This window comes from Hyperolius riggenbachi, chromosome 12 (genome assembly GCF_040937935.1).
Source record: "Hyperolius riggenbachi isolate aHypRig1 chromosome 12, aHypRig1.pri, whole genome shotgun sequence".
NCBI classification, from domain to species: Eukaryota; Metazoa; Chordata; class Amphibia; order Anura; family Hyperoliidae; genus Hyperolius; species Hyperolius riggenbachi.
In genome coordinates, this window is record NC_090657.1 from 113,682,434 (window position 1) to 113,700,825 (window position 18,392).

General features: G+C 44.8%; 1 protein-coding gene across 1 annotated transcript in view; it reads left to right on the plus strand.

Annotated features, from left to right (window-relative positions):
* LOC137542195 (uncharacterized) overlaps positions 1 to 18,392 on the plus strand; it is a 438,126-nt gene that overhangs the window by 40,984 nt on the left and 378,750 nt on the right. Inside the window, exon 2 of the mRNA XM_068263924.1 lies at positions 7,525 to 7,661. Within this exon, the coding sequence (XP_068120025.1) occupies positions 7,525 to 7,661 (137 nt within the window). The remainder of the gene's footprint in view (positions 1 to 7,524; positions 7,662 to 18,392) is intronic.

Genomic DNA, 18,392 nt, shown 5'->3' on the forward strand with positions numbered 1-18,392 from the left:
CTTCAGCAGATTACCCTATATATGTGCCTAATAATTGAATCCCCTACCGCCAGTGTATGTCCAGCCTTAGCTGCATGCCTATTCCCATTCTCGTTGCAGCGGTCTCTCCCTTGGTTGCTAAGGATACATCTTGCTGCAGCGTTTCTACTCCACAATCATCATCCCCAATATTACGCAAACAAGCATACTTATTAGCAAGGTACAAATCGGGACTAGCCTCCCAGACACTTTTTCCCCTACCCCTTCTAATTGTGACCCAACTAGCGGCTACCTCTGCTTCTTGCTCCGGCTGTACTCTAGTCACCACATCTTCACCGGTTCCATTCAGTGTGTGGATCATGAGATCCAAGCTTTTCTCCATGTTGTCTATGCGTCTCAGTGTTGCAAGCCGCTCATTTAGCTCTCTGACTTCAGCCTCTACACGCACACACCCAGGGCAACAGTAAACACCCTCAATCTGCTGATAAAGGCATGCAGGATGTACACTGTACTGCATTGTCCAACATGGTGTCTATGGTGTGGGGAAAAAATTACTTAATATAAACTGTGGTGGTAAAAGGTGAAGCAGGAGAGTGTGTGAAGCTGGGGTGGAGGAGAAGGAGAGTGAGTGAAGCGGGAGAGTGAGTGAAGTTGTGGTAGAGGTGAAGGAGAGTGAGTGAAACAGGAGAGTGAGTGAAGCGGGGGTGGAGGAGAGAAAGAGTGAGTGAAGCAGGAGAGTGTGTGAAGCGGGGGTGGAGGAGAGGGAGAGTGAGTGAACCGGGAGAGTGAGTGAAGCAGGGGTGAAGGAGAGGGAGAGTGAGTGAAGCAAGTGAGTAAGTGAAGCAGAGGTGGAGGAGAGGGAGTGTAAGTGAAGGAAGAGAGAGAAAAGTAAAACTTAAAGACTACATCACAGAGTGTCTAGCACATTCTAACCAATGCTAAAAGCCACAACATTGGTTGAAGAGAAAAAAAAAATGTTTTTTTTTACGTCCTTACCTGCTGCTTAAAATACTGCCTGCCCTTTTGTGCATGTGTTTCAACCCCTGTTTTTAACACCTATGCCACTTTTTTCAAAGCCACTTAGTGAGCAAGCCACAGACTGAGCAAGCTCAGGTACCGAGTCCTGAAGCTGCCTGTCACAGGAGCCCTAGTGGCTGACCGCACTTAGCCTTCTAAACGGTGCCAGCGCACGGATCGTGCGAACTCTGGTCGCAGTCAATGCGCAGGAACCGTTAAGAATTAGCCGCAGACAACTCAGAAGGGAGCCTGTGAGACACGGGTAATTACAACGTACACACGATTCCACGGTATCTGCCACCACCACTGGTATGGGCCAGTGGACCCGATTTACTGACTGACTAGTCCTGCAAATAAAACGGTTAAACACACGGTATTCTGTCTAGCCAACAACAAACAAACAGTAGCGTATCTTCAGAGACCCGGGATCAGTTCTGTGTGTGCTGATAAGCAGGGTAGCGGAACAGTGAATGACTTGGAGGAAGTCTTTTATTCACAGCAATATAAATAATTAATATATACAGACAATTATTAAAATCAACAATTATTAAAACAGTAATAGCCAGTATAAAAAATAAAAGAAGGGAGAAAAATACTTAGTTCCTGGAAAGATGTCCTTTAGTGGGAAAACTTGTAAAGTTCTTGGTTTCAATCAAAGTTCAGAGTTCAGACCAGGTGGATGCCAGCATATCCTCAAGCTGGCACCGATGAGTTCAAGATGTTTTCAGGGTGGAGGACACTGAGTTTGGGTCCTCTGCCATTCCTATGCCCCTGATTCAGTAGGAGGGAGTGAGGGCGGGCCCACACACCCCCTTAGAACATGAGATGAGTCCTCCCCTTGTCCTGGGAACCAGAAATCATACCTTAACCATATATGGGCTCTATCTCACAGAACCGTACAGGTCAGGGCAGATTTACTAATATTTTCAGGTCTGCCTCGATGTGCCCAGCAGCCTGATACCAAACATGAGGGGTGGGACCCTTGTGATATCAGCAGGGCACTTTCGAACTGCCTAACTGGCAGTCTTTCCCTCAGAATGGTCTGAAATTTCTTCAGAACCAGCGCCAGATAGGGCCAAGCATGCTCTGTTAGTTTGGAGGGTCTGCCAGCCTGGCAACACAGAAAATATGATACATATAGCAGTTTATGGAATATGAGATACCCCTGGGATTGATAGCAGGTCATTCCCAGGCAAAGGCTCTTTGAAGTTTGGGGCAGCTAGCTAGGTGTCAGCTCCCCTGCTGGGAGGGAGCCAGAGGGTCTGGCTTTTCTCCCAACTAGATTGCTTCTGTCATGGTCTATACCTGATGGATGGGCCATCAGCACAGCTTGAAGCTAGGGACTCTCTGGGCCCAGGCTCATTAGCATATCAAAAGAGCCATCTAGCAGTTGGGCTGGTGCTATCTCTCTGCTAAGAAAAAGACTTCAGCTGCCCCTACACACTCAACCCAGATTGTATCGATTTGAAGCGCAATCGATGCAGAGAATCGAGTGCGATCGCTTTTCTTCACAGGCGGTTACAGGACGCGCCTGCGGCCCCGCAACCGTCCGTGACACTGCCCAAATACCTCCTGCTAATTCCTCCCCCTGGAAGACCCAGACATAACCCATCTTCAATGCTTTGACTGAGAGAAGGAGGTTGTTGCTCAAAAATGTCACAATACATGGCCCCATTCATCCTCTTCTTAATACAGTGCAGTCATCCTGTCTCCTTTGCAGAAAAGCACCCCAAAAGCATGATGCTATCACCCCCATGCTTCACTATAGGGATTGTGTTCTTGGTATACTTTATCCTTCTTTTTCCTCCAAACACGGCGAGTGGAGTTTAACCAAAAAGTTCTACTTTGGTCTCATCTGACCACATGACTTTCTCATATGCCTCCTCTGGATCATCCAGATGGTCATTGGCAAATGTCAGACGGGCCTGGACATGTGATGACTTGATTCCTCACCTTTCTTATCATCAGTGATACCCCAGAGGTTAGATCTTGCATGTCCCAGTCCGAGGGAGATTGACAGTCATCTTTAGCCTCTTCCTTTTTTCTAACAATTGCCCCAACAGTTCTTTGGTCTTGACCATGGTAGTAGTTGGAGTCTGACTGACTGTGGGGTGGACAGGTGTCTTTAAAGAGCTCAGACAGGTGCTACTAATTTAGATTAATGAGTGGAGTAGAGTAGAGGTGGAATTTTTAAAGGCAGAGTAACAGGTCTTTGAGAACCAGAATTTTTGCTGATTGCCAGGTACTCAAATACTTACAGTATAAATACTTACAAATACATTCTTTAAAAATCATACAATGTGAGTTCCTGATTTTTGTTTGTTTTTAAATGCTGTCTCTCACAGTGGGAATGCACCTACAATATGAATTTCAGACCCCTACATGTTTTCTCAGTGGGAGAACTTGCAAAATCTCAGGGTGATCAAATACTTATGTTCCTCACTGTTTTAGTGTTTTCAGCATTGCAATAAAACCCACAGTTTGCTGAAGACAAGCAGACTAAGGACATGGATTACTGGAACTATGTCCTGTGGTTTGATGATACCAAGCTTAACTTACTTGGTTCAAATGGGGTCGAACGTATGTGGTAGTAATCAGGTGAGGAGGCAAAAGCAAGTGTGTCTAGCCTACAGACATTCTTCAATTAGGGGTGTACTCACTTCAGGTGCATAGACATTAATGGCTGTGTGTTGACTTATTTTGATGGGACAAAAAATTGCACTATACAAGCTGTACAATGACTACTTTAGGCCGGGTTCTCACTATAGCGCAAATGCAGTGTAAATGGTGCGGTAAGGGCATCCGCAAAGGATGTGAGCGGATGTGCTGGCATTGTTTACACTGGCCGCTGCGTTTGCATCACCACCGAGATGTTCTTCCGTCTGCCCTTCTAGCAGTTGTCTCGTAATCCGCACTGTTCTTGCTCTTTGCCACTCATCTGCCACTCTCCCAGAGAACAGGAAGCATGGGGCTTCCTGTTAAATTCTTAACAAATAAACATATGAATCCTACCTAGTAACAGGGAGGATTATCATTGGTCCACATGAATCAATGAGAATTTTCTTTGTTTTAGGAGAATTTCCATCAGACATGGTGAGCGTTTTGATTGTGGCAGGAAGCCTAGTGGGGGTGGACACTGTCCATTCTCATAGATTTGTGTTGCTTTTGAAAGTGCGGTTGACATTTTATATTGTTTAGAGTTGTCTCGAACCTCCGATTTTAGGTTTGCGAACCTCGAACGTGAACATGCGAAAAAAGTTTGCGAACTTTTCGACCCGCCATAGACTTCAATGGGCAGGCGAACTTTCAAAACTACAAACACTAATTGTGGTCACAAAAGTGATGGTAAGATGTTTCAAGGGGTCTAACACCTGTAGGGGGGCATGGCGGAGTGGGATACATGCCGAAAAGTCTTGGGGAAAAATATGGATTTGATACACAACAGGGTTTAAGGGCAGAAATCACATTGTATTGCTAAATTAGAGGCCTAAAGTGCTTTAAAACATCTTGCATGTGTATACATCAATCAGGTAATTAGTGTACTGCTTCACACTGACAGACTAAACTCACTGTGTAATGCACCGTAAACAGCTGTTTGTATAGTGACGGCCGTGCTGGACTGGTGCGCACCATGGCGAGAGTGGAGGCGATGGCAGATTTCAAACCCATATGGTCGGGCTGAGAAATCACGCCACCTCAACCTCGAACAAACCTGCCGGGTGGCCTGCCTCTGCTTCTTGTTTTGTCCATATTGGGGGGGATGAAGTGAAAGGTATGCACTGACTTGACTAATACTATGTGCGGTTACACAGGTGAAGTGAAAAGATGATTGCTGGTGCAACAATGTGCGGTTAAATAGGTGCAGTGAAAAGGTTGCAGTGACTGCTGGTACAACAATGTGCGGTCACACAGGTGCAGTGAAAAGGTGACTACTGGTACAACAATGTGTGGTCACACAGGTGCAGTGAAAAGGTGACTGCTGGTACAACAATGTGTGGTCATATAGGTGCAGTGAGCAGGTATGCAGTGACTGGTATATAAAACTGCGCGCTGTTACACAGGTGCAGTGAAAGGTATGCACGGACTGGTATTACAAATGTGCAGCTGTCACACACACAGGTAGGTACAGTGAACAGGTATACAGTGGCTGGTATACAAAACTGTGTGCTGTTACACAGGTGCAGTGAAAGGTGTCACGCAAGAGCCGTGAGAAAAGAAAACACCATCACAATCGGTTTGCTGCACCGATTTTTGTTGACGTGCCAGATAAAAATTGTATGTTTATGTACAACAGACTGTGAGCCTGGGGTCTCTGGCTTTCACAGCTGCTAGCAGAACTATTTTCATGAAGTATGTTTATTGACCAGTGAAGGCATGTTTGTTTTAATTACCTGGTTCAAAAGGAGTTCCTTCAGGGACCAGCAAGCCCAAATGGCAAAGTGTTGCTGACTTCTTTTATGGCCAGAATAAACATGGCAGGGGGCCTTTTCAGAAACTAAAGTCCCACAGACAAGCCATCACATCAGCATTAAACCTAAATGTAGTGTATGATTTTAGCCTCTTTAAGGAATACCGTTTATATGAGAGGTATGAAAGTTACATAATTCTGCTGGTCTAAATCTGGTGAATATTGCAATATTAAATTGGTGTCACGGACATACCCAGTCCCCGAGGTAATCAGCTGCTTCATGTTAGAACCTGTTACCCTGATCAAGTTTGATGTTATAGGAATTGTCATATTCTGAAGAGTATGAATCTGTCATCCGCACACATATGGCATTTCCCATTGTTGAATTACAGCATTTTATAAGTTTAAACCTAAATCTCTCTCCGAGCACATGGACTGTGATTGGTTGTAAAACCAGATGAGGGCATCCTTGGTCCCACCCCCAAAACTAGCTTCAATAAAACCAAGCTTCAGGCAGAGAGGAGGAGTCCTCCACATTCCATCGTCACAAAGGCATGCTGTTTCTCTGAGGACTGAGCAACGGCCATTCTTGTTTGAACTTTGCTCTGGAAACAAAAGAACTTCACGTGTTTTCCCAGAAAGGACATAGTTTCACCTGAAACAAAGTATTCGTATTTTCTTCCCTTTTTATTTTTATACTGCGCTACTATTGTCTCCATAATTGTTGATTTTAATGATTTTCTGTATGTATTAATTATTTATATTGCATTGATAATAAAAGACTTCTAAAAGTCATTTATTTGCTCAGCTGCCACTGCTATTCAGCCACACAGAAAGAATTCTAGCTTCTGAAGATCACTACTGAGAATTGTTGTTATTAGTCAGAACAAGGTGTGTTTTAACCGTTCTCTTTGCAGGTATTAGTATCAGGCGGATTGGGGCTTTTCTTCCCATCAAAAAGAGGTGGTGGCAGCCTAGTATTTTGTGATAAACTGATCGCACTCCTCCCTCTGGTCTTTCTGCTGCCAAATTCCAGCGGTTACAGCTCATCGATTGCGTCCACGAGATTGGATGGTCTGTGTGCTGAAACCAATTGAAAGGCATTGTGCAGTCTGGCCACTAGGCGGTGTGTGACAAAGGGTATGCACGGAGTGATATTACAAATGTGCAGAAAGGTTCTGACTTCTTGTATAATATGTGCAGACACACACACAGGTGCAGTGAAAAAGTAGGTACTGAATGTGATGGGCCTGGGACAGTATAGCAATTAGCAAGGGCCAGCTGTGACAGACAGGGCTGTATATGCAAGTGTCAGTGGGCCACACACACAAAAAAAAAAACACATCAGCTATTTTGGTGGTGCTTTTTAGCAATAAGTGTCAGCAAGGAGCAAGCTAACAAGCCTAACAAGAGCCTAACTAATCTTTCCCTATGTCTCTGCAGCAACTTCTCCCTTCTCTCACTACTACAGCAGCAGACAGAGTGAGATCATGGCCGACGCTGCTGCCTTATATAAAGGGGGGCTCCAGGAGGGAGTGCAGCCTGATTGGCTGTCATGTGTCTGCTGACTGTGATGTAGAGGGACAAAGTTTATCCCAATGATGTAGTATAGGGGCGGGTCGAACTCGCCATAAAGTTCACGATTCGACGCGAACGCGAACCAGTGATGTGCGCGCGAATTAGTTCGCGGCTGAACCGTTCGGGGCAACTCTAGTGTTGTGGCTGCATCGGGTGGGTATTTTTAATTTGCGGTCCGGTGCTTGTGTCATGCATTTGCATTACAGTGTATTTGACAGTGTAAATGTATCCTATTGATGACATAGGATGTTTTACCATCCATTTTTTCGTTTAACTACGTTCCATTAAATGCAGCGTTTTCCCCTTTAGTGTGAATAGGCCCTTACATTGTACAGAAATGTCATATCTTCAGTGTTGTCCCAGGAAAAGACATAAAATATTTACAAAATTACTACTACTAAAATATATTATCAATCAAAGAACTGCTGTGTGCAAGGAAGAGAATTGTGTACACAAAGCATGGTTAGCTGCTGATAAAATGCTACAATTATGTTCAGGAGACTTTCATATTAATTTGATAATTTCTTCTGTTATCCTTACAGGAGGAATCATCCTATTTGGCATCGGCACCCTTATCATGACATCTTTTAAAATCGCACACACATCTGATTTCAAGGACTGTTTAACACCAATGAAAATTATGCAACCTGTCATACAGGCCCTCTTTGTCATTGTTCAGGTGACGTCTGTTTCAGTTTTTTTTATGCACTTCTTGAAAATAAGTAAAATATTATTTTGTTTGCAATGTACTTTGTTCTTTTGCTATAATCAGGGCCAGCCTTTGCCCTGAGCACCCTGAGTGGTCACTTGTTCCTTTCTAAAGGGGCGCAGGAGCTGCCATGAAGCTCCATCCCCAAATCGCTGCACTAAGCTCTGCTTCCAACCCGCCACAAAGCTCTGCCCCCATAGGCATATGCTAGTGTGCAGCTGACTGCGATCCTAGAGAGGTTAGTTAATTCACTCCTCCACTGCTGCATTGTGGGAAGGGGGCTCTCCTTCCACATATACTGATGGCTCTCTCTCACCACATATACTGGGGGGCTCTCTGGCCTCCTACCCTGGGATGCTCTCTGGCTACTTATAAGGGGGGGGGGGGCACACACTCTATGTCTATCTATATGTGGCGTTCCCTGGCTTCCTATACGGTGGCTCTCTCGCTACCTACATTAGGGGTGCTCTCTGGCTACCTATACTGGAGGGCTTTCTGGCTATCTATACAGTGGGGTTCCTCTGGCTACCTATACTGGGGGATCTTTGGCTATGTAGAATGGGGATGCTGTCTGGCTATGTAGACTGGGGATGCTCTCTGGCTATGTAGACTGGGGGTGCTCTCTGGCTATCTATGTGGAGGCTCTCTGGCTACTTATACTGGAGGCACCCTCTCTGCTTACCTAATACTGGGAGTGCCCTCTATCGCTACCTATACTGGATGGCAACTACCTATTCTGGGGGGCAATCTGGATATCTATACTGGGGGCACACTGGATACCTATACTGGGTGAACTCTCTCTTGCCACTTTATACTGGGGGTGCCCTCCCTGACGAACTATGCTGGGGAGGCCCTCTCTGGCTACCCAATAGTACAGACTCCTCCAGATATCTATACTGCGGAGGGGGAGACATCTAACTACATGTACAGGGGGCTACTTCTGGCTACCAACTACTGGGAGAGGGGAGTGGATTTCTGACACTGGGTATCACCCCTGGCAGTGTGTCTGCGGGGGAAAGAACTTTTCTAACTTTGCCCTGAGAGCTATTAAGCCTAGAAAATGCCCTCCCCATTTACCCTCAGAATCCTCAGTAGCCTCACTTTCTCCCCACTGAAGTTGTTGCGCTCTTTATATGCATGGTAGCTTACCGCTATTTAGTGACTATGCCCCAATATGCCTGTTTGTCACTCTTATGTTGGTATCCTTTAATGACCCAGTGTGGGGGTTAAAGACCTGGGAAAAGTACCAAAGTCATGTTTTTCTCAGTGTGTCAAGGCCGGCCCTGGCTATGATCCTGAAATTAGTCAACTTTTTAGTTCTGGAATGTCGATTATAGGTTTGGAATGCCATAATGTATCTAGAAGGCCACTTTAAATGCTGTTCATTCCAGAAACTAGCTACCCCTGCTAACTTGTGGCATGCATATCTGCAATGCACATTGCGGTATTAAGCACTCTAGCAGTAGGACTATAGGTAAGGAAGCTAGTAAGTGCACTCGTGGCTTAAAGGGTTCCTGAGATGGGGATAATGGCAGTATATATACTTACCAGGGGTTTCCTTCAGCCCCATGAGGTCCAAAGGCACCCTCATTGTCCTCTATGGAGGTTCCATTCAATTGTAATAGCTCCCAGTATTCTGGCCAGTTGCGGCCAGTTGTCGACATGCGCAGAACGCGACTGGTGGTGCGCATTGGCAGCCCGTGCATGCATAGAAGAGTGCGGCTGACCAGAATACAATTACAATTAAATGGAGCTGCCAGAGAGGACAGCGAGGGAGCCTACAGAGGTAAGTATAAATACTGCCATTAACCCCATCTCAGTTCTCTTTAAATTGGTTATTGCAGTTTCCTGTGCAATAAACATATATGAAGGAGAGCTGGTGGTAATGCAATAGTGATTAGAGTTAGATGAAATGCAAACATACATAGTGCTTTTCTTCTGTCTGGCCCAAAAAATGACTTACCAAAGAGGTGCTGGCTACAGCCAGGATGCAAAAGCTGCTCTCCTACATCAAAGATGTTTCTTCATCCAGCACACTATACAACCACTGCAGACTTCACTGAAAGTGTCAAAAATTAGGAGTTTGTTTGAGAGTTTGAAACAAAAATGTCAACCATGACTTACTGTGCAATGTTATTGGCTGCAGTAAGAACACATACGTTTAGGGCAATAGATTCTTTGTAGATTCAAAGAGAGTAATCAAATCTTTTTTGTTACAAAAACAATCAGTTTCCCAGAAAAATATAAATAACTTTTCTCGATTGAGAAAAAATGATCAGATTTCCCAAATTGAAGGGAGTTAGAAGGTGCCCAAGGGTGGTAAAAATGTTTAGAGTGTGTTGCCAAAAGAAAGGTAAGGCAGTCTTACCTTTAATGAGTACTTCCGAGAGTAGGATGTTTAAAAGTAATTCAAATTTATTATGCACATAAAACAACGCATTTCACGGTGAAAACCGCTTCATCAGGTCAAACAAAAAGTGCCTTGAAAAAAATTCAAACAGCAATGCTCAGGACTGATATCATAAAATGAACAACTCATGTACAAAATCAATCCACATGAAAATATTAAAGATAAAAATGATGGAGAAGGTAAGAATATACATTAAAACATAACACAATACAAAATGCTGAGAGAAGTATAGTAATGAATGATAATGCATAATGCATAATAACGAGAAACAAATGGGTTTTAGCACCATGTTTGAGTGTGAAAACCATGGTGCAGAGGGTATAGGGATAAGTATTTAATGTGTATGTCTTTGGTTGGAAATACTCATCTCAAAGGCACACACACTGTTCCCAGCAAAAACAGTTTCCCATAATCTTACTAGGAAGCACAACATTTCCACTATGCTTACTACCGTTATAAAAAAAAAAATTGCATAGGTCAGCTGCCTTGTGTGAAACACATAAAACCATATAAGCCAACATTCCAGCATATACATCTCTATAAACATTCCAGCATATCTATCTCTATAACTAGCGAAAACATAAATCACAACATATATGACACTTATGAAGTCTTTAGCTTAATGAGTAGCGGAGGTAAAATAAATGGTCTGTAGCTGTCAGAAGTTAAGCAGAGCGGTATTGGTATGTTAGGACAGCAGCTTAGTGAAGCTTACTGGCAAGTGGGAGGAAAATCAATGAGGATAGATAGTAAGAGGAAGGGTGTTATGCTGGAGGGTCATACTTTCTGACTATCCAGCACAGCAAGGCAAGGAGGGACAGATATATGAAAATTAGACAAGAGGGACAGGAATGTGGGAAAGAGAAATGAAAAGATGGGGGGCATGGTGAGGGAGACAGAAGAAGACAGAGAGCATGAGGAAAAGAGAAACAGTTACAGCAGAGATCACACAGGACTGCAGCCATCTCTGTCCCATTCGGGAAGGACATGCTGATAAAAGAACAGAGGCGCCAAGCAGAGTAAAACAATGTTCTAAAAATGATAAAAAGAGGGAAGTCGAGGTGGACTTACCTCCCTCTGGTAGTGGACATATATTCAAATGCAGAGTAAAAAATATACAATTTATTCACAGCTCCATAAAATCGCAATGCGTTTTGCGGTCAACAGTCCTGCTTCATCAGGCAGTACAGGAGCATATAAAACTGGTTCAGGTCCATAAAGCGTGTGAGCACGATTAAGTCCACCCCTGGTGCAGTGCTGGGCGTAATGGAAAAAGCTACGCTTACGGATCATTACGCGTAATTTTACGCTATTACGCATTACGGAATTACGCTTACGGCGTAGACATTCAATTACGGTACATGTCTGTAATTACGCATAGACCTTACGCAATTACGCGTAAGAATACCGTAATTCAGGTTGTTAAGTTATAGGCTTACGCGTAAAATCCTACTAGCAATTAATGCGTAAGGTCATGCTGCCAAGCGGAAAAGTTGACGCATGGATCAATGTTAGGTAGCCGCCGACTTTAAGTGTTAATAGCAAAGCCCCCTTAATTGCTAAGAGCCTCAAATTTGAAGAATATATTAAGGAGATCAGAAGGAATAAGAGGAAATTTTTTTTTTTCAAAAAGACCTTATAGTTTTTGAGAAAATCGATGTTAAAGTTTCAAAGGAAAAATATATACATTTAAAAACCCGCCGACTTTAACGGTTAATAGCAAAGCCTGCTTAAAATTTAGGAACACCAAATTCACAGGGTATATTAAGTTGATCAGTGGGAATAAGAGGAAATTTTTTTTTTCAAAAAGACCTTATAGTTTTTGAGAAAATCGATTTTTAAGTTTCAAGGGCAAAAATGTCTTTTAAATGCGGAAAATGTCAGTTTTTTTTTGCACAGGTAACAATAGTGTTTTATTTTCATAGATTCCCCCAAGTGGGAAGAGTTTTACTTACTTCGTTCTGAGTGTGGGAAATATTAAAAAAAAACGACGTGGGGTCCCCCCTCCCAGACCTCTTTAACCCCTTGTCCCCCATGCAGACTGGGATAGCCAGAATGCGGGGCACCGGCCGCGTGGGGCTCCGCACCCTGACTATACCAGCCCGCATGGTCCATGGATTGGGGGGTCTCGGAAGGGGAGGGGCAGCCAAGCTTTCCCCTCCCCCTCCGAGCCCTTGTCCAATCCAAGGACAAGGGGCTCTTCTCCACCTCGGGGTGGAGGTGGAGGCCGCGATTTCCTGGGGGGGGGTTCATGGTGGCATCTGGGAGTCCCCTTTAAAAAGGGGTCCCCCAGATGCCCACCCCCCCTCCCAGGAGAAATGAGTATAGAGGTACTTGTACCCCTTACCCATTTCCTTTAAGAGTTAAAAGTAAATAAACACACAAACACATAGAAAAAGTATTTTAATTGAACAAAAAACATAACCACGAAAAAAGTCCTTTAATATTCTTAATTAACCATTAATACTTACCTGTCCTTTTAAAAGCCAGTTCCCACGCAATATCCTCGGAAATATACTAATCAGTTACAATGTAACAAAGTTGTTACAATGTAACAACTTTGTTACTTTGTAACACCACCGCACCCGACGTCACTCGCCGTTCACCCGCCGGCCGCCGCATACACTCTAAGTCCCCGCCGGCTCCCGCCGTCCACTCCGCCCACACCTGTCACCCATATACATGCTGGCACCCATGGGTGCCAGCATGTATATAGGTGACATGTGGGAGAGGCGGGGAGGGCAGCGGAGCCGGCGAGGACTTAGCGTCCTAAACCCGACAGAGCTCTGAGCTATATAGCTCAGAGCTCTCGAAAGCATCTTTGTATTTGGGCTCCAAGGAGCCCCATTGGTCCTTAGCAGACCAATGGGGTTCCTTCTGATCTCCTTAATATATTCTCCAAATTTGAGGCTCTTAGCACTTAAGGGGGCTTTGCTATTGACCCTTAAAGTCGGCGGCTTTTTTATATTATACGGGAGCGTAATATTACGCAATTACGGCAGACTGTGTAATTTCAATGGGAGTTTACTGTCTTACGCGTAATTTGTTACGCGTAATAACGTAACCTACGGTCTACGCGTAATTAATTACGCATAATACCGTAACCTTACACGCAACGCTTACGGTGCAATTGTAGTGAATTACGATGCGTAATTACGCTAATGCGTAATTTCGGCCCAGCACTGCCCTGGTGGAGGGGTTCTTTCCCCATTTTCCTGTCTACAGAGAGTGACTTTTATACCTGAGTGGGGTCAGGTACTAATACTCCCCACCTGCCTGTCAAGTGGTTGCCTGATGGTAACCCACCTTTGTGAGTATAAGAACCTTTGACATATTGAGCTTACAATATTGCACTATTGGGCTCTTGGTGTCCTCTGTTTTGTTTTTACAAATGCTGATGAAAGAAGCCATAACCTTTGGGAGAGAGGAGAAAGCAGGGGAGGAGGGGGGCCTGGGAAGAAGAGACACACACACTGTCAGAACAAAAGATAAGGGAGGTCAGAAAGTCCTACTGGCAATCAATCTAATCTCCGGAGTTTACAACTTACACTGTCCTGTCTCCGTTGCCTTCTATATGTGTTTTAGAGATGCTCCCCGCTGCTCTCTCTTCATTCACCTGTGAAGTCACTGATGACACACTTTAAAATCGCCTCTAAGACAGGGCGCGGGGCGCCACATCTAGCAGGAAGAAGAGCAGTGATGTGTATTGCCTGCAGTACTGGTCACACTGGCCGCTCAGCTGATCCTCTGTCGGGCCAGCTGCTGGTGGGACTAATAACTGCAGCCTATCTACTGACCAGGACGCAGGAGGGGACCTTTTAAGAGAGGGAAAGAGGAAATAAGTCGTCCCTTTCCTCTTTTGCGAGACATCCAGCCAGTGGCCCAAAACACAGAGGCAGTAGGCGGCCCGGGGGGGGGGAACCGCCCCCCATCCCCCCAGGCCAGTCCACCTATGCCCTGTATGTGCTAGAAACACCCTGATATCAGCTGCTGTGGGGGCTCCAGGGTGCCGGCGTGGGTGGGCACAATAGGTACAGTGGACAGGGAGGAGAGCAAGAGCCCCGCAGGGACGGCACTCTAGATATACTAAGTACAGTGGGATGCGAAAGTTTTAGGCAACCTTGTTGATCGTCATGATTTTCTTGTATAAATAGTTGGTTGTTATGATAAAAAATGTCAGTTAAATATATCATATAGAAGACACACACAGTGATATTTGAAAAGTGAAATGAAGTTTATTGGATTTACAGAAAGGGTGCAATAATTGTTTAAACAAAATTTGGCAGGTGCATAAATTTGAAATATACAAAACATATAAAAGCGCTCACAAATATTAATGATACAATACAAAACGTTGTAAAACAACAGTAAAAAAGCCCGTTAGAGCAGATAGGGACTGGATTAACACCAGCAAAGTTTGGCGGAGCGCTAGCCTAATTAGGCAGTTCAAAGTATAAATCAAGTTAGGAAACAGCGCTTTAAAAGTCCAGTCCCTCAGGCGTCAGGCCTTAATAAATCTTCACAATAGTAGATATGCAATTCATAGGAGAGGGCGAGTAGTAGATTAGTACCACTCCCCCCCAAAGCAAAACGACTCACCAGATGGAGCGGCCTGAACGGGCCCGTCTGCGCTTTAGGGGTATGGGCCACCCCTCAGCCTCTCCTGGCAAATCTCCTCAGCTACGTCCCCCAGAAGTGCAGTGGCAGGAAACCAGGGTTGTCCAGATATTCAAGCTTGGGGAGCACAAAGTTCAAAGTTCAGTTTCCTGCCACTGCACGTCTGGGGGACGTAGCGGAGGAGATTTGCCAGGAGAGGCTGAGGGGTGGCCCATACCCCTAAAGCGCAGACGGGCCCGTTCAGGCCGCTTCATCTGGTGAGTCGTTTTGCTTTGGGGGGGAGTGATACTAATCTACTACTCGCCCTCTCCTATGAATTGCATATCTACTATTGTGAAGATTTATTAAGGCCTGACGCCTGAGGGACTGGACTTTTGAAGCGCTGTTTCCTAAATTGATTTATACTTTGAGGTGCATAAATTTGGGCACCACAAAAAAGAAATAAAATCAATATTTAGTAGATCCTCCTTTTGCAGAAATTACAGCCTCTAAACACTTCCTGTAGGTTCCAATGAGAGTCTGGATTTTGGTTGAATATGGACAGCTCTCTTTAACTCACACCACAGATTTTCAATTATATTCAGGTCTGGGGACTGAGATGGCCTTTCCAGAATGTTATACTTGTTCCTCTGCGTGAATGCCTTTGTGGATTTTGAGCAGTGTTTAGGGTCGTTGTCTTGTTAAAAGATCCAGCCCCAGTGCAGCTTCAGCTTTGTCACTGATTCCTGGACATTGGTCTCCAGAATCTGCTGATACTAAGAGGAATCCATGCGTCCCTCAACTTTGACAAGATTCACAGTCCCTGCACTGGCCCCACAGCCCCACAGCATGATGGAACCACCACCATATTTTACTGTAGGTAGCAGCTGTTTTTCCCTGTTTGTGCTGTGGATGGAGAAAAGGCTTCCTCTGCATCACTCTTGGATACAGCATCTCCTTGCGTAAATTGCGCCGAATGGTTGAACGATGCACAGTGACTCTATCTGCAGCAAGATGACGTTGTAGGTCTTTGGTCTGTGGGTTGACTGTGGGTTGACTGTTCTCACCATTCATTGCATCTGTTTATCCGAGATTTTTCTTGATCTTCCTCAGCCTTAACTTGAACTGAGCCTGTGGTCTTCCATTTCCTCAATATGTTCCTAACTGTGGAAACAGACAGCTGAAATCTCTGAGACAGCTTTCTGTATCCTTCCCCTAAACCATGATGGTGAACAATCTTTGTCTTCAGGTAATTTGAGAGTTGTTTTGAGACCCCCATGTTGCTACTCTTCAGAAAAAATTAAAAGAGGAGGGAAACTTGCAATTGATACCCTTATATTCTCTTTCTCATAATTGGATTCACCTGTGTATGTAGGTCAGGGGTCACTGAGCTTACCAAACCAATTTGAGTTCCAATAATTAGTTCTAAAGGTTTTGGAATCAATAAAATGACTACAATGCCCAAATTTATGCACCTGCCTAATTTTATTTAAACAATTATTGCACACTTTCTGGAAATCCAATGGACTTAATTTCACTTCTCAAATATAACTGTGTGTGTCTCCTTTATGATATATTTAACTGACATTTTTTATCGTAACAACCAACGATTCATACAGGAAAATCATGATAATTAACAAGGTTGCCCAAACTTTTGCATCCCACTGTATAGCAGAGCTCAACAGCATCTTTAAATTTCCGTCCAGGGCTCCCAATCGGCCTATTAACAGGAAGATTCCCATTGGTCCTCCCTAGCGTTCTGGACGAGCTAGGCTCGTCCAGAGACGCCGGAGGCCACCACTCAGGCCCTGCTGGGACGATTTGAATATTTTTTTTTTGAAACACGCAGCTAGCACTTTGTTAGCTGCGTGTTTCTCCGATCGCCGCCGCTCGCTGCCAATCAGCCGCTACCCGCTGTGTAATAGGACCCCCCCAGACCCCGTGCGCAGCCTGGCCAATCAGTGCCAGGCAGCGCTGAGGGGTGGATCGGGACTCCCTATGACATCACGACGCCGATAACGTCATTCCGTTCGTCGCCATGGCGACGAGGAAAGCCCACAAGGAAATCCCGTTCTGAACGGGATTTCCTGACGGGCATAGGCGCCGGCGGCGATCGGAAGGGTGGGTGGGAATCGGAAGGGAGGGGGGTATCATGTAGCTAGTGCTAGGCTAGCTACATGATTAAAAAAAATTAGGTATAAAAAACCATGATCAGAATGCCCAACAAGTTAATAGACCAATGGGGAGCCTTGGAAGGAAATTTAAAGAATTCTTATGCTCTAGCATTACTTAGTATAGCTAGAGCTGCAGCGGGGAGGGGCAAGTGTGGCAGCGGGTGCCTGGAGATCTTCAATCATGTTAACAGAAGATATTGTCATGGAACATTCCTGAGGATATTGGCATGTGAACATTTTTTTGAAAGGCAAGTATTCATGGTTAATTTAGAATATTGAAATACTTTTTTTGCAGTTATGTTTTTATTTTATTTATCCCTTTGTGGAAATGGGTAACTCATCTCTCCTGGGGAGGTGGCTGGAATGTTTGGGTCTGCTTCTTACAGGGGACTCCCAGATGCCACCATGAACCCTTCCGCCACAGGGCTCAACGGCCCCTGGCCTCCTACCCTGGCATCGGAGGTAGGGAAGAGCCCCTTGTCCATAGATTGCACAATGCTCTGGGGGAGAGGGGGAGGCTTGGCCGCCCCTTGCTTTCAGAGCCCCCTGTACCATGGAACATGCGGGCTGGTATAGCTCAGGGTGCAAAGCCCCGCACTGCATTTTGGCTATCCCAGCCTGCATGAAGTGCAAGGGATAAAGAGGCTCAGGAGGGGGGACTCCATGTTATTTTTTTTATATCCCACTCTAACCATAAAAAATAAATAAATGCATTTATATACATGTTAATACATTATCTGTCATTTTACAGCATTAAAATATAGTATTTTCCTTTAACCTTAACATTTTCCAACCAACCAACGATTTTCTCAAAAACTACAAGGTCTTTTTGCAAAAATATCTTACTCTTGTTTCCATTGTCCTCCTTAACATACCCTGCAAATGTGGTGTTTCTAGCACGTAAGGGGGCTTTAAACTTTAAAAATAACCATTAAAAAATGCGTTCGCGCAAAATATGTATTTTTTTTACAACTATGTCACAGTTGATCCTTCTCTTCCATGCCACTGTCTGCGTTTTGGTACACTTTTTACACATTTGTCTAAAGAAATTGTGGCTGCAAAGATGCTCTGAAAGTTTTGAAGTTCACCTGTCCATTAAAGTCTAGGGAACTCAATGCAAGCAGTCGGTTCGCAAACGTTTGTAGAAAATTTGCAAACGTGTTCGTGAACACAAAAATTTATGTTCATCCATCACTTATGATTACTTACCCATATAAATCCATCCATCCACCTCTCTGTTACTCTTACAATATCACAGTCTTTATTTCTTATCACACTGGCGTAACAACAGGGGAAGCAGCCCCTGCCCCCGCAAGGGGGCCCGGGGCCGCTCATGGTCATTTTGGGAGGCTGGAGGGGTCACAGCATGAGGGGAGAGCTTGGTAGCACTTGGGTGGGGAGGGGGGACGATCCCCCCCCCCCCTCCGCGCTCCCCTCCTGCATCTAACTAAGTGGCAGCAGTGGCTGCGGCAGCTATAATTACCTCCATCCACCACGGAGGTTGCCGATCTGCAAGGGCTT